The sequence below is a fragment of the Oenanthe melanoleuca genome, chromosome 20 (assembly GCF_029582105.1).
Source record: "Oenanthe melanoleuca isolate GR-GAL-2019-014 chromosome 20, OMel1.0, whole genome shotgun sequence".
NCBI lineage: Eukaryota > Metazoa > Chordata > Aves > Passeriformes > Muscicapidae > Oenanthe > Oenanthe melanoleuca.
In genome coordinates, this window is record NC_079353.1 from 5,705,651 (window position 1) to 5,731,280 (window position 25,630).

At 47.1% G+C, this 25,630-nt stretch overlaps 1 protein-coding gene across 2 annotated transcripts in view; it reads right to left on the reverse strand.

Annotated features, from left to right (window-relative positions):
* The window catches only part of NKAIN4 (sodium/potassium transporting ATPase interacting 4), a 50,459-nt gene that overhangs the window by 7,832 nt on the left and 16,997 nt on the right, over nt 1-25,630 (reverse strand). For both annotated transcript variants that reach the window (XM_056507721.1, XM_056507722.1), the window contains exons 2-5: nt 18,263-18,400; nt 17,561-17,641; nt 9,374-9,571; nt 1,052-1,112 (exon numbers count right to left, since the gene is read on the reverse strand). In XM_056507721.1, the coding sequence (XP_056363696.1) occupies nt 1,052-1,112; nt 9,374-9,571; nt 17,561-17,641; nt 18,263-18,400 (478 nt within the window). The remainder of the gene's footprint in view (nt 1-1,051; nt 1,113-9,373; nt 9,572-17,560; nt 17,642-18,262; nt 18,401-25,630) is intronic.

Genomic DNA, 25,630 nt, shown 5'->3' on the forward strand with positions numbered 1-25,630 from the left:
CTAAGTGCACTGCCAAGCTCTAAAGAAATGATCAATAAAGCCAGGAGAATGAGTTCAGCCAGGAAGGAAGGAAGAAAAAAACATAAGGACAAGGCAGATAAGTAATGCATCTCCTCTCACTCCTATGAAAACACATTCTTCACATACTTTCAACTATTCAGTTCAAAGCTGTTGTTTTCCAGCTCTCCTCCATGCCAGCTGCTCTTTAAAACAACAAAGCTACTTGCACAAACCTAATCAATGCCTTAAAAGAATGGATACTCGGATGTAAAACCTTTGGATGAGATCCTTTGCTGAAGTAAACTGGCCTAGACCCAACACATTGCCAAACAAATCTAAAATTTGCATTTCCTTTAACCCTATGCATCCATTTTTCTGTCTGTAAAATTACTGGTCTCCAAGGGTGTTTAGAAGGACAAAGCAACCCAGGAGCAGCTGGATACCTGCACAGGTGCCACAGAGCTGTGAGTCCTTGCCCTGCCACAGTGCCTGGCTGTCACTGAAGAGATCTGTGCTCCCAACACAGGGAGCTGGCTCCTTCCTCCTCCTAATTCAAACACTGCACTTCCTCTGCTCTTAAATTAAGTGGTCAGATTGGTTCTTGGCAAGAGCTCTCATGATCTGCTTCATCCTCAGCTTGTGGCACATGAGACTCAGCAGGTCTCCCACTTGAGCCCTGGGCTGAAAGCTCTGCTGTAGGTGCTTTTAATCACAGCAGTAATATTTCAGAGCCATTATTGTCAGGCTATATGAGCTTGAGAACAGAAGCAGCTGCCCAGTTTCTCTAAGGCTTAGTCCAGCTGAGAAGCCAAAACCAAGCTCTTTTTATGCTCTAAGTGTAGCAGAATTACAGAATCTAACACAGAGTGACATGGGGAAAAAATACTCTCAAAAAAAAAAACCTGATCCCTGAAGGGTAGTTAGTGCCATAACACACAGAGGCAGGGATGGAAAGAAGTCTGATGGCAGCTCAGTCCTGACAGACAAACATCTGAGAGAGAAATAAAATTTACTAAAACCTTTGCCAAGGGATCTGTTGATAAATACTTACAGCTGTCTTCTTCTTCTGTAAAAACACTAACCACGTAACAGGCGTACACAAAGCCCACCAGCTGGAAAAGAGAGAATAAATCATTTTAGCATCAGCCAGTGTGAGCCTGGTCAGAACCCACTGGGCACAACTTCAACAGGCACTATTTACACTCAGCTTGGCAGCATTTCTGTAACTGTGGAGCCAAGTCCTGTTTGCTGTAGGAGGGGGGGCAGGTGTGGGTGTCAGGGAAGGCACTGATGGAGCACACCCAAAGCTCCAGAAGGAAAACTTGTAAGACCCATCCTCACCTTCAGCTGCCTGAATGCAGGAACATGGGCTGGCTTTGTTGAAACTGAAACTGCTGTGCCAAGTTAACTCTCTGTAAGAAGTGATGGGGATACAGGAGGGGGCCTTGTGGCACAGACAACAATGTACAGGAGACACACAGATTCAATGACAGGAACTCATCAGCTCAGCATTCCTGTCATATGGGGTAAATTACCAATTAGAGGTGAGTAGTTTTTATGCAGATGAAATAGAAAATTGGTTAACCATAAGAATGGTGCTGTGCTGGCAGAAGTGTTCAGAGACACCAAAATCTTTAGTAACTTGGTAATTTCTAGAAGCTCTAAAGCATCAGAGCTGCCTCCTTCAGGCTCACTATCAAAGTGTTCCTCAGCCTAAACAGGGAAACAAACTCCTGGTATTATGGGAGTTTAGCATTCCTGATGCAGCAGGGTCTTATTTTGCTTTGCCTTCTTCCTGTTAATCAAATATCCTCTCCATCCTTCATTTTACATCTTTACATAGCACCCCACTTAGCGAGATCTTGGTTGACAGTAACTGTGTTAGTAAAGTTATTGTGAGGCATAATTGTTTTCCACTGTGAACTCAATTCCTGGGAACAAGAGGCAGCCTGTAACACACAGTGACTCACTCTGAGCAGAGACAGAATGATGCATGGGAGGGCTTGGAAAGTAGAGTCCATTCATTTTTAATATGACAGAAAAATACATCACACCCGAAAACAAAAGGCAAGATAATGAGATTTCTGCTGGGGAGTTTTACAACATTTGTGGTTTCTCCAGCTCCCCCTGACAAAACATGCCTTGCTGGGAGGAAATGGAATGGTTTTGTAGCATCACTAAACCCTGGTTTTCCTTGAAGATTTTTCTTTAAGAATCTGAAGGAGAAGGCAGCTCGCTCCTTTCCTCTTGGGGAGGCCTGATGTGAGCACATCCCAGAACCTCACTGGAAGAAGGGTAGCTCTGGGGACTCCCTCATTCCTCTGCTGGGCATTGCTGAAACCAAGGCTGTTTCAGGCTAAAAGCTCCTGTGAGCTACAGGGAAACATAAATCCACATGCAGTGGCCAATCTGATTGTACCTGCAGCCTTTTAGAATTGTCTCACAATAGAACTATTGCTGTTTAAGGCAGACAAATCACACCCTAAGTATCAGAGATTTTTTTCCTCTCTCCTATTGCTTGTACTGTAATACAATAAAACCTGGAAATGGTTTTTGGTTTTTTTTTTCCTGAAGTTTGTGGCAGTTTTTGGGCAGGTGAGAGCAGTAAAGCTGGGAAGGGTCTGGAGCACAAGTGTGATGAGGAATGGCTGAGGGGGCCCAGGAGAAAAGGAGGCTGAGGAAGGAGCTTGATGCTCCCTGTGACTCTCTGGAAGGAGGCTGTAGCCAGGTGAGAGCCACTCTCTTCTCCCAAGAAACAAGCAGACAACAGCAAATGGCCTGGAGCTGTGCCAGGGGAGGTTTAGATTGGACATTGGGGAAAATTTCATCATTCAGCGGGTGCCCAGGGCAGTGGAGTCACCATCCCTGGAGGGACTGAAAAGACAAGCAGCAGTGGCACTTGGGGCCGGGTTTAGGGGTGCTGGGGGAGCCCCATGGTCTTGTCCAGCCTTCCCAGCCCACGGATTCCCGGCCCGGCCCGGGCTCTGGCCGTGGTGCTGAACCCCCGGGAGCCGCCCCCGCTCATCCCTGCGCTGCCGGACCTCACCCAGATGCTCTCGGAGAAACAAAAGCGATTCCTGCACGTCCCAGCACCCCCAGACATGTCCAGCCACCCTTCTGCACGCCCCCATCTCCAGCATGATGGCATTTGAACCCAAGTAAAAAATTCGGAGTGTGCTCACGTGTTGGGAAGAATAAGGATTTGACAAGGTCTCACAGATATGTATGTATAACAGAAAGATCTTTGAATGCAGAATTTAAAGAAGGAATAGAAATAATAGCAAGTTTTGATATAAAAGAAAAAAAATGCTGAGCCAGTCTTACTGGGTAACTAGAAGATAAAGAGCAAGTGAGTTGCAAGAGGCTTTTATGACTCTGAGCAAAGGATAAATTCACTTCAAACAAAAGCTGTTTTTTCTAAGTAAAAAGATTTTTACAGACAAATAAAAAGCCAATGTTACAAGTAAAAAGAAAGATTTAAAAATTTTTCACTGTAAGAAAACTGAAAACGAACTTTTACCCTTAACTGTAACATACTAAATTTTTGTGACTGGAATATAGTAACATGAATATGGTAATTTTAATAGTTATAATAATCTATAGGTAATAGTAAAGGTATTAATTGGTTGTCATGTTGTAAAATGCTCTGCAATAAAAAATATATAATGCCTTGTAACCAGAACTAGAGCTGGCTGCAGATGAACCCACAGCTGTGACTAAGAGGCTGTGAGCTGAGCTTCTGTCATCCACAACCCATGAATTGCTGTATCATTTAGACACAATAAACAGCATTTTAAAGAGTAACCTGGAACCCCACATCCCTCATTTTGGCTCACACTCACACACATCTGTACTTGCTGGAGCATTTTTATAGTTGCAAGATCCAGCCTCTTCCATCAGGTCAATTTGCACACACACACAAATATCCAGGCAGGAAAGATGCATCCTGAATACACATCCTGACTCCAAGGGAACTCTATGATGGTTTTCTCCCTGCCCAGATTTCCCATCAGCTCTCAGAGCAGGAACTTTGGGTTAACAGCCATGCAAAGTGGCAGCTCTAAATCCACTCAGTATTATTATACTCTATAAAACATAGACACAAATCTTATGTGGTACCTGTGTCAGGAAACTCCTGATAGAATTAACAATGAAAATGATTTACCTGCCCAGTTTATGGGCAGAGTTGGGAGTGATTATCAGCTGTACTGTCACAGCAAACCTGATAAAGCTCTGGACATTTTTCACGGTTCAGAAGCACCAAGCAATGTGATTCACTTGGGAAGTTTGTTTTGCACAGAAATTAATGCCCCATAACCCTCAACCATCATTCTGCTCACCCCATACATTTTTCACTTTATGACTAAGGTGACTTTTTGCATTCAGTAAAACAAACCAACCAATCAAAAACTAGTGAACTAAGCGAACTTCCCTAAATCTCTAATTCCAGCTCTGTTGGAGTGGAGGGTTTTCGTTTTTGATTACTTCCATCTCCTGGCTTTGTTTCAAAATCATTTGCTTAGTGTTTAAAATTTATTTTTTATTGACTCTATAATCCATTCCTTCTTTGGATGAGCTTCAGCAATAAAAAAAACTTGTTTATTTAATGGAACTTCTTATTCAAAGAAGCTGTGTCTCGTGATCTGACCAAAACAGGAGAGTTTCAATGGCAAAAGGGGGGAAGAGATGTACAATATAAATATGAATTCCATATTTTTTGTGCTGACCTAAACTGTAATTAAATACTCTAAAGGATTCATCTGTAATTAAATAATCTCAAATTAAATAATCTCAAGTATTAACTGAACTCAGGGGAATCCCCGTGTCTCACCTTTGGAATAAATTATGAATGAAATGCAGCTAAGAAGGAGAAATGGTGCTCCTATTGTCCAGTCTTTCCTCTGGAAGAGTCTTCTGGAGTGTGGAATGAGCAGAGTCCAAGAAACACCCGAAATTCCCTTCTGACTGCACCTTTGACAACGATGTGTCAAACCCCCAAACATCACCCTGTTTATCAGCAATTAACACAGAACAGGAAGATTCACAGAAGCCAACCATTGGAATAATTTCACCCTTGCTCCAAGTGCCATCCTGGCAGCTGATTTCAGTAAAAAGGAGGGGTTTAAGGTCTGTATCCCTGGGAAATACCAACAATTCTTGGATCTTTGCAAATTACATCGGGGGAGGTGGAAGAGGAGGGAAAACGTCAGCGATGTAAAATGACACTAAGCCAGTGCTCTAATTCCCCAAAGAATGTTCTAGGGCTTCAGCCTCTGCTGCTGTTTCTCTGCTTGCTCTGCATGTGCAGTACCAGCTTTCTCCAAGCTGCAGAAGGATCCGATTAAGCTTTTTATGAGGAACACATGTTGAGGGCAGGTGTGTTCTGTCAGCCTGGGAACGCACACGCTGCCCCACAGCAGAGGATGGAGCTGGGCTGCCCCGAGCACTCTGCAGAGTGGGAAAGACAGGAAGAGACAAGTGTGCCCCAAGGGAATGAGGGAAACATATGTCTGAGCATCCCCCTGCCCCTCAGTGCTCTTAAGTTAAGTTTTTAATAGAGAGGTGAAAGCTGCTCATGAAACAGCAGCGCTGGATGAAGGAGGTGGAGCCAGGCAGAGTAAATTTGAGAAAAACCTGCAGAAAGGGGCCAGCTGGCTGCAAATGTGCAAAATACACAAAGCATGGGAAGGCACATTTCAGGAGGTGTTACTGATACTTGTGTAAGATCCTAGCTTTAGTCTACCTCTGTCCTAGTGAAGATTCTCCAACTCTTCTCTCAACAGACAAACTTGCCACTGCTCTTCCACCACAGAGAGTAGGTGCAAAGTCTCTTCTTTCAGGGCAGATTCTAATCAGAGCTAATAAAAGGTGCACACTAACATCAGTGGGGGAAATGATGGAAGTCTGCTATGAGAAAGCAAAAATCCAGCCTGTGAAAGAGCTATTGTGACCAGATAGCCAAAGAGAGGCAATCAAAATCCTTTAATTCCTTGACCTTCTTTACTCTTTGGATGCAATTACAACCACTGAAAATCTACCTTCTGCCAAGAGCAAGGCATCTCTTGTGCACTGGTTCTCACATAACATCTGCTGTCAAGGCTTGCCTTGCTGCCTCCCTGGGAACCTTCCAACCTGTCAGTCTGAGTGAAAACAACAGACAGGCAGGCAGCGAGTTCTGGCGGCTGCAAGACATTTCCAATTTCTGCCCCATTCAGTGGAGCCTCAGGAAAAGCCCAACCCTCCCCACTCCCAGAAGTACCATATGGACAGCCCAGAGCTATGCCAGGTATTTCAGAGCTGGGAATCACTCCTCTCCCTGCTGGCTGGCGAGCTGGGGATGTGCAAGATGAATAAGGCAAGAGCAAAACAGATTCCTATCTTGACAAAGTAGTTGCTGCTTCATTTCCTACCTGGGCTGGTAGGATTATCTTCACAGTCAATTTCTATACCAGGACAAACTTTTAGATGTTGCCACAATGAGCTTTTACCTCTGATGTGTTTTGTGCTAAAGCATTGAGAAAGATTTTCATACTGGGCCCTACAGCAACTTGTATCACATGTGGTGACTAATATGCCCAAGTCTGATTGCATTCCAGATTAAAGGAATTGCTTTTGCCTTCAAGGAGTACAGACAAGCTAAGAGCAAAAGCAGACTGAGACCTTATGTATCCTCAAATGTATGCCCAGGAGCAGGATGATATAATCAGCAGGAGTCAAGCTGACAGCCAACACTGTGCTCACCATATGGGTCCAGGTTTGCTTTCCATCTCCTTTGGCATGCAAGACTGAATTCAGGGAGCCTTGCCCCGAGTGCACAACACTGCAGTACAGTCCCTCAGCAGCCTCAAGGAATTGGAACTTCCAGAAAAAAATATAAAAAGAAAGTGCTCACATTTGAGCACTGCATATTCAAACAGTGTGGATTTCACAGTGCACAATACACCCCCCACCCCACAACTTCTAAAAAACATTAGACAAAGCAAAACCAAACCACTGAAAGCACAATTCTGCCTGTCCCTTGCCCTTCCTAACAGGGAACTGACTCTTCTGGTCTCAGACAAGGAGGGAACTAGGTCATGTCCCTTGCTGCATCCCCTGAGCCCTCAAGTTGCTGGTTGTGTTTTTGTGCTATTGATCTGTGTCCTGCCTGTCTGCAGCACTGTACCTGCCAGCACTCTGGGGACAGCTGCCCGTAATAAAACCTGCCTCAAAGTGAGATAAAGGGAACAGAAAAAGATGCTGGCAGGGATCAAAGAGTTTGACCCTCAGAGAGTAAAAAGGGAGAGAACTGGCTGACTGCTTCCAGGCAAGGTCTGAGAGAGAAAGATTTCCTTTTTGCCTGACCTCAAAGAAGAGGGGAAAAGCTCCATTTCTCCCACTACACGACAAAATTTCATGAGCATTTCAGAACCAGCAGCAGTTACAGACCTGGTGCTTCAATACTCTGCTTTTATTACAGGACAAGTAGAAATTTAGTTTGCTGCATAGCTCAGCACATATGGGTTTCTTGCCTGCAAGTATTTTAACCCCATTTCCAGAGTTTAGGACTGAAAAATTTATTGCACCTGAAATCTCAGGGAGAAAGAGAGAGAAAGTATTTCCCTAAATTCTACTTTGTCTTATATTTCCCTCCTCTCTCCCTCCCCATCTGGCCCTTAGTTGTGTTTTGCAGAGCACAGAGAATATTGTCATGTGCCTTTGGGAAGAAGTGAAGCCACTGCCAGAGACAGAGCCCTGTATATCAGAGTGATCACTCAGCCCAGGGCCATGTGCCTAAGTCAGTAAGCTGCCAAAAAACAAAGATCTACTCCAAACAAACTCAGGACCATTTGTTGGCTCAACCTCTAGCCCAGGGCAGAGGGGCTGTGCCAGCTCAGGAGTTCAGGAAGGATGCTAGGAGTGAGAAACCCCTGTGCTTTAAAAAGGGATATTATGACTGCAAAGTCTGCCTTGTTTCACCCAGCTCAGGTACAGCAGCAATCCTGTTCCACCCAAAAGCTCTCTCTAAAACACACCAGGCTGTATTCTCCTGGACACACAGGTTTGCCTCTCCCACACACAGGCATGGAAGCAGCTCACACACAGATTCATGTGGATCATCTGCCCCAAAGGAGAGCTGAGGCAATATTAACAGCCAGCACACGTGCCAGGGAGCCCTTCCAGCTCAGGAAACAGGAGCTTCTGCCTCTCCTCTTCTCTGTGACATGGCAAGAAAGAGCCTGAGCCTTCCCCCTCCCTGCCATTCACACAGACCATCCCAGCTAATAGGAAATGCAGGAGCAGCACAGCACAAAGCTGGACCAAAAACGTGCAGAGAAGTGCTTGGCACTCCAGAAACTTGAAAAATCTCTGTTGTCCTTCAGCATTGAAACAGGGCAAGCCACCTTTCTTTTTTAAACCAAAACTGAAAGCCAAAAGGTGAATGGCTCCCCAGTTCACATTTGTAACTAAAGCCATTATCCCAAAGAGGATTAGAGATGTGGGCTCCAAAATACAAGAGCACCACAGAAGTGAGTGGCACAAGGGACATTTTGTTTCAGTTAATTTCACAGAAAAGTGAGAGACAATTAATAGTGAATGTTAAGGATGCTGCATTTTTGCAGAGTACTTTCAAAAGCCTGAGTAAGACTGTGATGAGGAAAAAGTGGATGAAAACTTTTAGTGAATATATCCTGGGTATCAGCAGAAGGAAAATATGCTGCTTACTGCCTCCTAAAGGTTGATTTAATTTTCTGGAGATTCTTCACAACAAATGTTCAGGTATGTGCTCCACCACCCATCACTGAGCCATGGGGAGTAATACTAATTCCTCACAGAAACATGGAATTAAGGTTGGAAAAAGCCTTTTAAGATCAAGCCAACCATCAACCCAGCATCACCAGCATGTTCAACACTAAACCATGTCCTCAAGTGCTATGCCCACACATTTTCAGAACACTTTCAGGTATGGTGGCTCCACCACTTCCCTGAGCAGTCTGTTCCAGGGCTTTACAACCCTTTCTGTGCAGAAATTGTCCCCAGTATCCAAACTAAACCTCCCCAGTGCAATCTGATGCCATTTCCTCTTGTCCTTTTCTTTGGACCCTCCTCCAGAAGGGTCTCTGTCCTTGTCAGAACATGAGTTCCCACACCCCAACAGGGGTGCAGAGCCCTTTGTAACTGTCAGGTTGCACAGATGCATTACTTCAGGCACCAGGTTGCTGATACCCATCTCCAACTGTTTCAAGCAGTATTTTTGTAAGAGATAAAACAGGAGAACAATCGAACAAAACAATTTACACAGGCTTCTGCAATCAGGCAACACAAAGAGGGGTGGAAAACACAATCCAATCTCTGTACAAAACCAAACCAAAGCCAAGGAGCAGGCACTCACCGCCAGGAGGATCTGGAAGGAGCTGTGCATGACCTCGATGTAGCGGTACTCCAGGGCACAGCCGATCACTGAGATGTAGGAATGGCTATCCAGCCCCTTGATGCCAGGCACTGAAGCCTCCTTCCTCACACAGCCAGGGCCATTTTCACTCCACCAGGACTGGTGCCGGGAGATGTTGAATGTCAGGAGCTCGCTGTCCTAAAGGGAAAAGTTGCAGAGGTCTCTGTTTAATTTGAGAGTGCCAGACTTGCTCTCAGAGGGAGGCCCTATTAAATCAATGGAAAAATTAGTTTCTGAGATCCCCACTCCTCAAAAATGCTAGCACTGATCAAAGTACATAGGCTTGATATTCCTTCACAGAATCATGGGATGGTTTGGTTTGGAAGGGACCTTAAAGAACCTTCCACTGTCCCAGCTTGCTCCAAGCCCTGTCCTGCCTGGCCTTGGACACCTCCAGGGATGGGGCAGCCACAGCTTCTCTGGGCACCCTGTGCCAGGCCCCCCCAGCCTCACAGGGAAGAATTTCCTCCTATTATCTAATGTAAACATATTTCCCAAGCAGGCTGCTGTGGTGAGAACCATTCCTGAGGTAGCCCTGCAATAAATCTATTCCACCATCCTGTAGCACAGCTTGGACACAGGCTGCAGACCCAAGAACATTTTGCTTGTGGTTTCTTCGCTCAGAAAAGAGCCCTCAAGTTTTGGGTTTGGGAGATGAACCCTGTAACTCTAGAGGGGAAAGGTAAACAAGGCAGCACTAAGTGTCCTGCCAGGCTCTTCCCAGCACAGAAATCAACACAAGCAACTGAAAAATATGAACTTCATAACCCCAAAGTGAGTTTCAAAACCCAACAGATCTTCCTCTGTTCTTAGCTTTTAACACATCTGACAAGACCCTGTACCACTTTTGCCTGTTTTCCTTCCACACTCTTCACATCTGGTGCTTCTGCACCTCCTGTCAGCCCCAGGTCAGCTGAGCTGACCTCCCAGTGCTGACTGCAGCCTCTTGCAAACACCTCCCCTGCAATTTCTTATCAACTTTACCTCAAGAGGCTTTTTGTTTTGCTCCCTTGTCTTTGCTAGGTAAATACTTTAAACCAGTTGAGGGCATTACAGAGTGAAATGCACACAAGGAGTGCAGGGCTTTGGTGTGCAGCCAGGTGCTTATCTTTAAATGACCACACTTCCCTCATACTTGAGAAAAGTGTGGTATTTATATGAATACTCAGAAGAGCTTTAGGATTTTGAGCTTGCAGGACCCTCCTCCAGGTAAAAGACAAACTCAGGACTGTCTGAACAGCTGCAACCCTTTATGGATGAGTGCCAAGTGCTGGCTGCCCCTGAAGCCCTCTCAGGTCACTTTGATGTAGAATCAACAATCCCTTTTGACCACAAAACAAGGCAAGGAGCTGGAATTTTTATTCTGAAGAACAGACTAAAGAATCTGAAGGCAGAGAATCTGTATCTCTACAGAAAAGGATGAATGCTGGATCTACACATGTCACCCACCCATTACTAAAGGTTTTAGCACCTATCCATAAACTATTTCACACTGCTCGTGCCAGGCTCCTACACAGCCCCAGGAGGAAAGCTGTGACTCCCAGAACAGCAGCAGTCAGAGCTTGGGGTATTCACACTCCCCAGCATGGAAAACCTCACATGGCAGCTCCTTTGTGTCAGCTCTGTGTAGAGCCAAAAGGAAAAACAGATTCAGAGCAGCTTGTCCAAGCTCCTGCTCCAAAATTACCCTCTGGAGAGAGGGCCTGTCTCCACAGCCAACACAGGAGCCAAGCCAGGCAGTCCTGCAGATAGAAAACATGGACTGCAAAGCACATCCAGGGCCAAACTCGAGTCACAGGGGCAGGAACCTGAACGCCAGCCAGAGAACCAGTGAACAGCCCCAGCTGTGTGGGACCCTCCTTGCAGCACAGACACCCCAAACCAGCCTGAAGCCCTTCTCCAAATCTGCTGCAGGAAGCACGTGCTGAGAAATGTGGACAATTAAGTGAGAAGACAGCTGCCAAGCTCCTGACACAATCACCACAGCAGATGGCAAGTGCTTTTCAGAGATGGAGGGCACGGAGATGGAGCGTGGCACCGGGGCAGGAGCAGCCAGACCAGCACAGACAATGGGGAAAACTCCACTAACACCTGGGAGTTTACCCCTCTCCTGGGCTCACCCTTCAGTGGCCCACACACATCTCAGAAAGTCACCAAATCACAGCTTTTCTGCAAAGTTTGTGTGTTCTGAGGCTCATGGCTTTTTCCTAGCCAAAGCCAGTTCTCCAGTGGCTGGGCTCTTCTCTCTCTCACTGCTTTGGCTGGGGAAAGAAGCAATCATCTTTCTCAAACAACAAAAACCAAACCCTCACAGACAAACAAATAAACAGAAAGAAACTTCCAAAACAACCAAACCCCTCCAAGTGAATTCCTGTTTCTTTGCCTGGGGCTCCCCCATTAGCACTGAACCAAAGCTGTTCCCCAGGGCACCACAGGATCTGTTCTAACCTCAGTCCCCAGGGCTTCCCTCTCCCAGCTCACAGATGGTGCCTTCCCAAACCTTCTGCCTCACTGATGCAGACAGACCCTCAGTGCCCTCCCTGCTCCTTACAGTGTGTTTGGCAAAGGAAGAAACAGCCTGCTTTCCTTCTAGAATCTCCCTTTTTCAGCCTTCAGAGATTTGGCTCTGCCCTAACTTTGCTGCAGAAGATGAACTTGCTTGTGAATTCAGCCTGAAAAAGCAGAACAGGTGTGGCTGGAGCTGGGCAGGTGGAGGAACAGGAGGTCCTAACCAGCACTCACTGCTCTTTGCCCACAGTCACACTCCAGCTCTGAGCAAAAAAGAAAAAAAAGTTATACAGCAGTGAAGAGCAGATTGGAAAAACTGAGCACATTTGGATTCTAAAAGTGCCACAATGCCTCAAACTCACGAGCCATCAATCTCACAGATGTAAAGTGAATGCTGATTGCACACTGGGATCAGGGAATGTCTCTGTTCAGAGCCACCCTCCTGAACCAGCACCTGTCTGGAGCACAAGGGCAGCACCAACAAGAGGGTCTCAACATGCAAAGCAGAGCTGCTCCTTTGCCTGTGTCCCTGGATACCTGGACAATGAAAAGAGCACTCAAGAAAATCCCTTAATTGACCTCCTGTTGCTCAGAGCTTGCTGGGAGACTACAAAAACAACTCCAGGATGTCCCCTGTGGTTTGCCAGCTTCGCTTGTGAGAATACACTTGGAGAGCAGCAAAACCATGAACTGGAACAGCACACAAAAATCAGGAGGAAAGAGCCAGTTTTAAGAAGGTTTAGGGAACAGCTGTCTCCCAAAAGCTTTCTGTGATGCATTTGAAATCTAAACACACTGAAATGCTCCCAGAAGTGGAATGTGGGTTGGGAGATTTGATGAGCCCCAGCAGTGGGTTCTGTGTGTGCCTGGCCAGGGCTGGCACTGCCTCTTCCACCTCAGCCTGGAGGGAACCCCAGCCAGGACAATCCAAGCTCCTTTCTGGGAGCTCCTTGAAGGCCAGTCAAAAAAAAATCACATCTCACTCTGAGCTGCTGTAGCACCTGGCTGCCCCCACTTGCCACCAGGGTGAGAGGGACGACAGCAGCTCTGAAACTGCAGCAGCCACATTTCCCAGAGCCTGCTTTCCCCAGCGTGTCCCACGGGAAACTCACACCTACCTCCAACACCCACGGAGCCAGCTGCAAGCCTGGGCTAAAATAGCTTCCTGAAAGCTGCTCTGAAGGGATTTTCTAAGGGACACTAACAGAGATGGTTTTACATCTTGTTGTTAACAGCCTTCTGAACTGCCTCCCCCAAATTTCCTTAATTATCAGGCAAAACCACATTAGGACAGCTCTGCAACAAACTGAACCTCGTTTGGGAGCCACCAGAGCTCGACAGAAGAATCATTTAAAATCTCTTTAGATGGAAGCATTTCTTATTAAAATAGGAAATATAATGTTCATCTTCAGTCCTGCATCACCTTGAGACACAGAGAAACACTCCCAGTGGCTGACAATGCCACAGCATTTAAAAGCCAAATCCCAGGCTTCCAAATTCTAAATTTAGGAGGAGTTGAGGGACAGTTTTACATACATGTGAATTTATCCATCCTCCTGGTATTTTAACTAGGTACAAAATCCTCCCAAGATGCCATCCAGATTCTCTGAAATACAAATAACCCCCGTTTGACTCACAAGGGCTGCTTCCATTTCAAGAGGAGATTTAGGCCACCACAGCTTTGGATTCAGATCAAAGCAGTGCATAGACAAGAGAGAATATAAAGGAAGGATAAAAAAATAAATAAAATAGAAATCACCATTCAAGAAGAATAATTCCAGAGGGAAAAGACAAAGGAATACATTGAAATACAGGACACCAGTTCCTTAAACCTCTCTGAACATTTCTCAAGTGCATGATGAAGAGTCAGTCAGCATGGCAGCTGGACAGGCATATGCTCATATGTCTTAGCAGCAGGATTTTAATAATTGACTCAGACTGAGGGGTTGCAGGAGGGATGAGGGAGAAGCTTAACATATTCCTGCAAACACAGCCTGGAAACTTCAGAGCTAGCTCCCAGCAATTCACCTACCCAAAGGGCCAGATGGAGGGAGAAGAGGGAGATGGGACAGGAGGAGGAACAGCAACCTGGAAATTCGGCTGTGAGCCCCAGCACAGAGCAGTGGCACAGCTCTTGGAGCTGCAAGTGAGCTCAGGAGTGTGAGCAGAGCAAGGCAAAGCTGCCAAAAGCTGCTCAGAGACATCCATCATCACCTGCCTGCCAGGGCTGAGGAGCAGCTCTGCAAATCCAGGCTGCTCCAGCACTCTGCTCACTGGCAGAGCTCTTCCAGCACGGGCTGGGTGCTTGGGGGGCCCTTCCAGCAGCAAGGGAAGGGTTTCCTTAGACACCTGTGCTGAGCCACCTCTGTCTGGCCAGCCAAGGAGTTCTGCTGGGCCATATTTCACACTCTTACTCCTGCTGAGAAATGATGCCAAGATAAAATACCCTGGCAGGACAGAAAGACAGAAATCAAGTCAGTTTAGCTCTTCCAAGAAGTAGGGAATAAATTCAGTGATCAGTAAAATGTATTTTCCTTTCCAACAAAAAATTCAGTGTAATTAGTAATTGGTAGCTGGTTAGTAATTAGTTACTAATTCCCTGAGCAGGGCTGACCAGAACAGCATCCTCAGCAATTCCATGGCCAGGAGACATGGAATGGACAAGCTGGAATAAGCTGAAGGATAAAGAAATGAGAAAGACAGGAGGAAAGAGAGGGTGAGAAATGGTGGCAGACAATGGAACAGAGGAAAGATGCAGGAGAGAACAATTCCTTGGTAAGGAAAAGCAAAGAGCCAAATTGCACCTACCAGCCCTTATTCTACTCATGACCTAAAGTTTATAACTGAGAGATTGTGACAAAAACCCCTTTGCCAAATCACCCAGGGGCTGACATGGGGTCCCTGGTTTCTGTCCATTAAATCAGCCAGGCACCCAGAGCCAGGGGGGCACAAGAGCAACATCCCTGTTCTTGTGACAGCACTTCCTGCTCCCATCCTGTATTCCTTCACCACTGTGAGATCAGATCTAGGCAGCACAGCACAAAGAACTGGTTTTTATGTGCAATGACTGCACATAACTGTTTCCTAATCTTTCCAATTCCCTAGGCTTTTCTTAAATCTGTTACATGGGAACACTTGAATCCTTTCTCTCCTTTCTCAGCCCACCTGAGTTATCACCTGTCTCAGCTGCCCTGGGCTGTCATTAGCAGGCACCAAGTTAACAAACTGCATTCTCCTGAGTCCCTTGCCCTCTCTGCATGCTCTCACTGTAAATAAGCTGCTGGCAGAGCCTGCCCTGGCAGGCTGCCCTTGTCAGAGCACAGCAGGTCAGTGCAGGGCTGGCAGGAATGCCACTCCCCCAGGCTCACCAGGAATCACAGAGGAGACATCACCCTGAAGACCTTCAGAGCTCTCAGCCCCTTCAGGGACTTGCACAGCAGCACAGCCCTGTCCAAGCACTCCCCAGTCTGGCAGTTAATGAGTCAGTGTTTATCAGACCAGCTCCATCAGCTTCCCTCCACCAAAGCTCTTCTTCCAATATTTGCAATTTCCCTGCCTACTGCCAGGCAATGATGAGCTGTGACACTGACTCCTCATCAGGACCATAGAGCAGCTCCTCCCGAGGTGCTGGGGCACACACAGGTACCTGCAGCCCTGCTGCCATCCCCTCCCAGCTGACACTGCCCTGCCCAACACTTGTACAGCCAAGCCCAGGTGTCCTTGAGGGGTCTGATCCCGTTCTGAGATCAATCAAACACCAGCTGGCTTTGGATCAGGTTTCCAGAGGTGCAGCAGCAGAGCCCAGCCTGTGAAGTGTCCTACAGAAACCTCAGCTCCTGCTTCAGGTGGACTTTTTGGTCTCTTCTGGAAACAAAGATTTGTTCTGCCACTACAAAGACCCAAATTACTTCAGTGAAAGTGAGGAGGATGGAAAGCAGAATCATTAGTTTTCCTTACAAAACAGCTTTTTAAAGTGAGAACAACTCATTAAGAACAGAGGCAAGGCTGTCAACTACTTTACAGCCAAACAAGCACAAACTCTCTCTTGGTTTTGCTGGTTGCCATTAAATGAACTAATTTTTCATTGCAGACTGAAAGTCCACTGAGTCAGTAACAACTTACACTGCAGCCCAGTTCTATAAAAAATATCCCCAGTCACAAGTGTCACCCTGTGGGCTAAATAAAGCCTCTCTGTGAGTGCTGGCTTGGCTAAAATGAGCCCCAGCACAAAGCAAGGTTACCAGGTGAGGCTGCTCTGTGGCACAAAAAAAGGAGTTTGTGGTGCTGTTTGAATTGCAGAACGTGCTGCAGCGCAGGCTGGGATCAGCAAACACGAGCATCCAGCTGGCTGGAAGCAAACACTGGCTCTGAGAAGCTCCCAGAGCAGTTTATCAAGCCAACACTCTCTCTGCAGAAGGGAGCATTTAAACAGTTACATAAAATTCTTTTTTTAAAGTTGGTCGCAGCCAACATCGAGATCATCTCAGGCTGAGATTTCAGACTATGAATAATCACTGTTTCGGGCAAGAACTCCCTCAAAGTTTATGGAGATAATTGAGAGAGGAAATAAAGATGAATTGAGACATTAGGAAGTTACATTTTCTTATCTTCAAAGGATTTAGGCTGCCACTCCTGACTTGCTGTAGGCCTGATAAAACCACAGGGCAATTCCAATTATGAGTGCAACTCCAATGCATGACCTGGGAATCCAGGCCAGATGTGGAGTGCTCTGAAATGAACCTGCATCCCACAATCACTCAGTCTGCTCTGCTACAGCAACACTCACAATTCACTGCTTACAGCCCAGGCTTAATTTAGGGCCTGCCTCCCATTTTTATTATTTCTGACTCACCCCTCATTAGGCAGAGAGCAATACTCAGCTAACCTAGTCTTCAAAGAGCTTTGCATATGAACTCACAACACCCTGGCCAGCAGCCATGAGTAGCTACCACTGTACTTAAGAAGGAAGAATTAAAGCAGGGAAGATGAGGCAGATCCCTCTGGGGAGGGATGTTCTCTGTTCAGCAGGCAGGGGAGCCTCTCCTGTGGCAACAACCAGGTATTTATCCCTTCTGCTGAAGTGCAGCAAGTCTTCAGCAGGACTGGGAGGCACCAGAATATCAAGAGCTGGTCAGGTGTGGAGCTCCAGCAGAGTCTTTGGTTCAGGCTAAGCCAGGCAGACCTGCTGCACCCCTCCCTGGGGCACAGAGCCCACAGCCAGGTGCTGCAGCACACACCTTCCTGCCAAGCTGGGCTCACATCAAGAGCATCAGCTGCAGTCTGTCATCTCCTGACCCTCCTCTGCATCACAGCTGGGAATTGTCCCCAAACCCCTGTGCCCTCAGGATGGCCCTGCTCTCACCTCTGGAAAGCAAATGCACTCTCCCTGCTGAGAGGGCAGGGTTTATTCCAGCCACACCTGCACCAGCCAGCCAAGAGCTCCAGAAACCAGCAGTGGCTCCTCAGTTTCCCATACAAGCAGCAGTATTGCCCATCCCTGATGAAGCAGAATTCTCCACAGGCAGGAGGGCAGGACCTGCTCCCACCCCTCACCTCAGCCATGCCACCCTCCCCTCCCCACTCAGTCCACCCCCTTTGCTGCAAAGCCTGGGCACTCACCTTTGAGAGCCCTCCCACTTCCAAGTAAAAGCAGATGATGAAGATGTTCCAGGTGACCCAGACTGCAGTCCAGATGGCATACTGGGAAAGGAACGGGGTTGGGGAGAGAGAAGCAACAAACATCAGGAAGTCACTGGAATTAGTGTGCATATATTTATATTTATATTTATATTTATATTTATATTTATATTTATATTTATATTTATATTTATATTTATATTTATATTTATATTATTTATATTATTTATATTTATATTATTTATATTATTTCTATTTCTATTTCTATTTCTATTTCTATTTCTATTTATTTATATTTATGTATGTATGCTCTAGCTGGAGGCAGTGGAATGCCCTGAGTCAGCACTGAAATCCTTTTTCTCTTCCTCTGTTTTCCACATTCAATAAGACACACAGGGGCAGGAGCCTGGAGGGCTGTCAGAGTTTCTGTGCTGCATTTGTCCAGCCCCTCACCCTCTCTCTCTGCTGGGCACTGTTTGGGCAAGGCTACCTCAGCTCCAGCAGGAATGACCTGAAACCTCCCAAGCTTGGCACAGGCACAGCTGACAGTGGATTCCTGAGCACAGCCAGGCACCTCCTGCTAGAAGGGCTGGTGCTGATGTCCCAGGGCTCTGCCCTGTCCCCAGCAGTGCCACCTCCCCCTGAGCCAGGCTGGCACAGCTCTGTGCCCCAGGGCACACTCACCACCACGATGTAGCGAGGTCTGTACTGGATGGTGCCGAAGAGCCCCAGGATGACGATGATGATGTGCAGGAAGTTGGCGAGGATAGGAGCCCACTGGTAGCCCAGGAAGTCAAACACTTGCCTCTCTAGTGCAGCAAGCTGGAAGGGAGAAGGACCAGGAGGGTTAGAGCTCCTGCACCCACAGTGCCTGTTCTCCAGGCTCTGAGCAAACCCCTGTGGCAGCTGAAGGGTTCCCAAAGCAATTTGCTGCCTTGAACCAGGTCAGTGGGACACAAGGCTTGTTTACACATCCCCCTTCCCCTCTGCTCCCACCCCAGCTCCTCTGATGGCCGAGCTCCAGAGCACTTTGGGGCTCTGGCAGAGGACAGGGGAGCAGAGGGATGGTGACATCTTAAATGTTGAACATGAAATACATTCACAAAGATGCCACTGTAACTTTCTAGAGCTCATTTGTCAGCATCACTCCATCACTCCTGACACCTCCTATGTCTCTGCTCTCCTGCACACATCCATCAAAGTGAGGGAGAGAAGGAAACTCTCCTCCACTTCACCCCACAGAAAATGCTGCCACCAGTAAGGAAATTCTGCCAGCACATCAGTTTTCCAGGACAGGCTGTGCTCCTCTCCAGCACTAATAACATGGTTCAAGGCTAGCAATGTGCTCTAGACATAAAACTCCATCCCTGTTGGAGTGCTGGGGTTGATTTTCAAACCATATCTGCAAAAAGATGTGCTTTTTACCTGCAGCCATCATCTGAGTATCAGATAACATCTGGTCCCCTGGTTCTGAGCCTCTGTGCAGCTGAAAGAGAGCAGTGGACAGCAATTGCCTGCTGGCCTCTGCATGCCCACAGCCCTTAAATGATTTATCTGCAGGAGAAATCATAAGTGTAGGGGCAAAACTGTTAATGCAGGTTTTTCTCCCATGTCCAGCCTTGTGTGGAGAGATATTCTCTTTTTTTGTCTTTATTAACACAGTGCAAAGCCTTCCATGGACCTGTGTCTTCCCTGTCAGCACAAGATTTGAAAGTATGTTTAATTATCACAGTAGGCCACTGGGATTGCATTATGACATTTCTCATTTATTTTTTGCTAAATAAATCATTACAGTTTACTATCGACAGTCAATATTAATTTAACTCCTAATCAGGCATTAACCATGGGTAATCCTGGTCTGCTGTGTGTAATCAGCTATGTGACACCTTTTCCTGGCTGGGATCTAAGCACCAAGGCTTCTGTGATGGCTCAAAGCCTTTAAGGATGTGAGTGGCTGCAGTTCCTCTCAAGCCCCATGATGAGAGCAGCCACATCTATTAAATGGTCATTATTCATCCTTCTTCCTGGCTCAGTGGGGAAATTGCCTTCACACCTCTCTTGGGCTAGGAAGGTATTGCAATTCCCAACACTACTTTGAAAGTTCAATAAAAATCTGTATTTCAAAGAAATCTGTGGTTAAGGGCAATCAGGGAGGGGGAGACAGCTTTCCCTCTACAGTATGTTATTCCCAGGAAAAGAGGGACAGAGAGCAGGGAAGGAATGGAGGCAGTCACCAAATAACCCTCCCTTGGAAGCAGCACCCTCTGATCCCTCTGAAGCACCTGGAAGATGCTGTGGGGTGAGTGCTGCTCCCCCCAGCCCAGCAGGTTTGCTACTCTCCTCAGAAACACCAGCCACAGGTTAAACTTAATCCTTCAGGAGGGGATTAACACACATACCTTAACGGTATTGGGAAATTCGGGATCCTGACTGGCTGGCAATGAGCCACTTGGCTGTGGCTGCTTCATCCAATCAGGCATTTAATTGGCTTTGTGAGTGCCCTGAGAGCCTCACCCAGCCTGGGGACACGATGGGGTGCAGGTAACCCTGCCCAGCCTCCCCTCCTGCCTCCAGGCTCTGAACATCAGGATAAAAAAAAACAACACTCCAGAATCAGGGCAATCCATGTCTGGAGGAGTTTCTCCTCCACTCTGCTCCACGAGTATTTGTCATTAGGGCTGTGAAAAAAGGGGAAAGCTGCTCCTTCCACAGCCTCTGGATGTCTCCTGGTTTGTTTGCACCAGGGAAGAGACTGGGCTGTGAAGTGACAGATAAATGAGTCCTGGAGATGGACCTGCCAATCTACACAACTTCAGATTGGGCACAGCTCCTTGAGAAGTTTCTGGATTTTTCCCCATAATCCTGAAAATTGTCTTCACACCATACTTCCTTCTCCCTCACCTCCCTTGTCCCCAGATTCTTTCCATCCTGATTTACTCTCTTTTGCCACTTTCCCAGCACCTTTAACTGTTTTTGTGCCCCTGGGAGCTGCAGGCATGACTCAGCTGGTCCAGGGATGGGCTGTGCCCATCTGCTGGCTCAGGGGAGGAGAGGGGCTGTGGGATGTGTGAGCTCACACAAGCTGTTTCCTCATTTATAGAAATAAAATTACGATTTTCTGTAAAACATGTTGGTGACAAGCAAGTGCTGCTGATGGAACTCCAGCACTGTGTCAGTGACAGGCAGGGAGTGAGTCTGTGCTGCAATCCAGCCTTTGGAAATGCAGCCTGAAGTTATCCTGGGCTTCCCCCTGTTCTCTCTGGAGCTTACCATAATGAAGGAAATATTTGCTGCAAACAAATTGATAAACAACCATTTCACTCATTACACTGCAGGTCTGTGTGCACAGCTTACCCACAAAATGCTGCAGAGAGCTGCAGGTGAACAGGGCTGATGTTGGGGCTAAGCTGGCCTTGATTTGGGGTTGGGATGTGAAGGATGTCACTGTGCCCCTCAGTGCTGGTGCCTCAGTCCTGCTCAGGTGGCAGGGTCAGGGTTTGCCCTGATCTATCTGTCCCTGTATGGAGCTCTCTGGCTGAGCAGGAAATGCCATCTCTCTCCTGGGCTGCCAGGTTTGTGCACAGCAATATCCTCACTGGGCTGTTCCCTACAATGATTCACACTGTCCCACTGAGAAAGCCTATTATATTCCAGAGATGCTGGTTGTAAAGAGAAATGTCACAGATTGTGGCACAGGTTTCTACCCACTCAAAGCTGACAGGACCTTTCCATCAGGGAAGACAAATTTTTCTTCTTTATGACTGCTCTTATTAAAACCAGGATTCCTTCACTCCTTTTGCTTCTCTAACCCATAGTATACTTTTACCTTTCATTCTCTAAATTAAATGATTGATTGCAGCACTAAAATCAGAAGAGTTGTGGCAGAATTTTCTCTCCTGAAATAAACCACATTTTTGCTGATCTGAGTGAAACTGGAGTAGCAAATAACCACGAGAAGCAATTGTCAGCCAGGAAAACAACACAAGCCAAAGCTCTCTCTCAGGCCATCACTCATTTATACAGCTGGGGAAGAGATGAAAGGCAGAGGAATGTTCTGCAGCTTATGGAGCCCATCCCATGGCCCACACACAGGAGCACAGGGAGCTCTGGACACGCTCAGGGACATCACACCACAAAACTTCTCCAGAGTGGGAGCTGTACCTGAGCTGGAGGGGTGCCCATAGCAAAACAGGAAGTAACTCCTAGCAAACATCTCAAAAGACATCCCAGTTTCTCACTGGGGGCTCAAAGCATCCCAGTTGCTTTTCCAGTGTCACTGGCAGGTGTCACTGCCAGCAGCACTCTGAGCTGGTTCAGCATGGGCTGGGGGTGCCTGTTTTAAATTCCAGTGCCTCAAATCTTTTCTATCCCCTCAACTTTGTCTTCTGTTGCTCCTCTCCTGCTGATAAGCTGGAGAGTCCAACCTGCTCCCCTGTGCCCCCACAGTGCTGAGGAGGAAGGGATGCTGCTGAACAGTCAGGTACCTGTAATTCCTTAACTCCTTGTCCTTTATAGCCTGCTATCAAAGCCATGCTATCAGCTAGATTTGCTCTTCTTAATTTATTAAGCTTTGAAAGCCTTTAATCTTATTTGGTTTGTATCTGTGTCTTTCACTGCATTTCTGAAATCAATTGGGACACAAAAGAAAAAATATCAGTCTCAAGACATGTTGGCATGACTCCTACAGACACGGGGAAGGTGCTCAGAAAACCCCACAAAAGGTGCAGTCACACACCCATTTGTTTCTGTAAGCAAACCTGCTTTTAACCTTTCCAAGTTAAGCTTTAATAAGAGATTTACTTTTTATTTTCAAAATGAAATGTTAGAAATAAACATCCAAGTGTGCAACAAAGGGAACAAATGGGAAAGGCTGATCCTACTGCTGAAAAAAAAAAAATACTAAGAAAAAAAGAGAAGAAAAAATGTTTTACCCAGAAACCCAGGCAATTTTCCACTTGACCTATAAGAAAACAACCTGAAAACTCTTTTGCTACTCCTTGTCTCTCAGTGCTGTGAGGACACAGCCTCACAGACTGCTCCAGCTCTTGCTCCTCCTCCAGCTTCAACTGGGACTAAATTTTCCACTTAACCCCTTGCAAGAGCCTCAGCTGCAGCCCTGGGTCCCCAGAGCTCTGCTGGGATGATGTTCTGGGCTCCTGGCTGATCCCAGTGCCCTGATCCAGGGTTTGATTTCCTGCCAAGTGCTTCCCTTTTTAAGAAGATGCTCTTTCTTTGTCTGCTGTGCAAACACCAGCAGAGCTTTCACTGGAGAAGGTCACAGGCTTTTTCTTCAGCAAAAACCTGCACTGGTTTCCTGAGGTGTTTTGGCCATGAGATGTGATGGCTCCAGCTCAGGGCAAAGTCTCAGTGCCACTGCCCCTATGAGACATCACACAAGGATGGAAATGTACGTCCTGCTACCTGAAACAGCAGGAAGAAATTAAAAAGCCTCAGATTGTGTAATTTGAAAAATATATCTATTTCGGTTTTGTACAGAAATATCTTTTTTTTTTAGTTCTTCCACATGGTTTAAGTCTGGCAATACTAAACACCTATCTGCTGTTTATTATTATTAATATATTGGTATTATTGTGATACAATGATTAATTCCACACAGATTTCTATATAATCCCTTTGACTCTGTAAATGCTGAGACAATGCCAGAACTAAAGAATCCTAAACCCAAGCTGCTGTGTGCTGAAACTATCAGAAGTGAACAAAAAATTCCCTTCTGTGCCAGTGCTCATTCAAGGTGGAGAAGATTCTGTGAGGAGAAAAAACAATTAAACAATGTCTGCTTTCACCACAGTGGCTGCATTTCTAAGTAAGTATGACTGGTTGCAATAGCTCTTTAATTAAGTTTATCTGCAAAAGGAGCTCAGTGAGCCATTCCTTCCCGTCCCCAAACGGAGGGGCTCGCTCTGCGAGGTGCCACCTCCTTGTCTCTCCCAAAGTCAGCCTCTCACGGGCTCACACCCTCTGCATTCATCAAATCTCATTTTTCTTCGGTAAGTGTTGTCAAGGAAACCTTCCTTGGGGCCTTGTGATGCACAGCTCCGTTCCCAGCATCCCTCTCCCCAGCACAGAGGTCAGGAGACAATTGCACAGGAGGTCTGTGCTCGTCACTGGCTCCCTCGAGTGTCTTTGGCCACTCTGTGCCCCACTCTCTGCTCCCCTGGTCTGCTTTCTCCCCAGCAGCTGCTGAGCCCTCTTCTATCCACACAGGCTTTAGAGAGCCTCCAACAGCAGGGCTGATAGCTTGAAGCCATTTATATTTCAGAAGACTGTGCTGGCCCTGCCAAAGGGCCCCAGCAGTGAAATCCCCACCATGGTCCACACCAGGTCCCTCCTGGCTGCTCCTGGGCATCACACTCCAGCAAACACAACTTTTAGGCTGCCTTGTGCCACATTCAAGGATCAGGACTTCTCCCAGCCCAGAACCACCCTGTGCAGAGCCTGGGCAGGTGTAACACCCTCCCTGTAACACCCTCATCACAACTTCTCTGCTGTTAAACATCCCAGTGCTGAGCCCTCACCTCCTCACTGCCCCTGGCCTGGCACCTCTGAGCTCTGAGCTCTCCCCTCCCAGCATCATTCTGTGTGGGGCAGTGATGCTCTCAGGAGTCACTGCTGTGACCTTGAGCCCTGAGCTTTCTGCTGCCAAAGCCTCCCAGAAACATCTCAGCTGCAAAGATATGTCATTATTCAGTCCCACATGTCCAAATGCTGCTTAGCATTCCAGGGAAGGCACAATCCTGCTAAACATAAGGCATGAGGCTGGCACTGAGCAGTGCAGAAGGCTGTGTGTGTCTGGAGCTGAGGCTCTGGCTCCAGAGGGACTGAGGTTTCCTGAGTACATCAGCTGAAGACATGGGCCATGCACAACAATTCCCACAATCAGGGAATCCTTTAGGCTGGAAAAGCCTTCCAAGATCACTGAGTCCAACCATTCCCTCAGCACTGCCAAGCCCAGAACTAACCCATGTCCCCAAGTGCCACATCTGAATGTCTTTTAAATCCCTCCACAAATAGTGACTCCCTGGGCAGCCTGCTCCAATGCTTGACAACCCTTTTGGTGAAGAAATTGTTCCTCATATCCACTCTAAACCTCCCCTGGAACAATTTGAGGCACATATCCAAGCAAACCTCTTAAGCCTTTTTACCCCAAGTGTTGGATTGTGCCATGGAACTGGCAAAGCATCAGGAGCTGGCAGCACTTCTAGCACTTCTAGCACTTCTTCCCTGCACATGGCACATCCACAGGTGCCCTCTCCTGATCCACAACCTTCTCACAGGGAGGTCAGCAGGACAGTGAATTAACTGAGGTTCTGAGTGGTGCTCAGAATCCAGCTCCTGGGAAAAAGACTGCTTCCTAGGAGGAATGCTTTGAAAAATTGCTGCTCTGGATTGCCTAAACTTGTCCCAAATGAGGGTCAGCCACATGTCTGATGAGGCTTGTGCTCCATTCCCCTCACAGCCTGTGTCCTGTTTGGCTCCATGGGTCCCAGCTCCCCCTGGGGCTCAGAGCCCAGGGATGCAGGCAGCACTGGACATGGAGCTGCTGTGCTCCCTGTGCTCCTGATGGCACCTCAGCCCTGCACACTGCTGGGATTGCTGACTGCTGAGAGCAGCAATCAGCCTAAATTAATGAGCAGGTGCCTTTGTGATCCAGGCAGAAAAGCACTTCTGGCAGGAATGACAAACTTGTTTTATTTGCAACCTACGTCAACACTCCAGCCTAAGTTCCCCAAACATAATTAAATTGATCTGTTGTGCCCACAATGTTCTCCCCTAAGCCCCTCAATCAATGTTTTTCTCCTCCCTCAGTTTCATGGCTCAACTTTGAGTCTCCAGCTTTGGGACTGAGGGGGGAGGCACTGGGGTGAAGGGGATGTGGCTGCATTTGCAGCAGACATAAAACCAGTGATTTCAACAAGTGCCTGACACTTTTGTCACCCAGAGGCCCAGGCTCAGGCTCCACACTCCTGGCTTTGCCTCACCTGCTGAAGAACTTGCTGAGCTAACTTATCCCACCCCATGCTGCTGATCCTG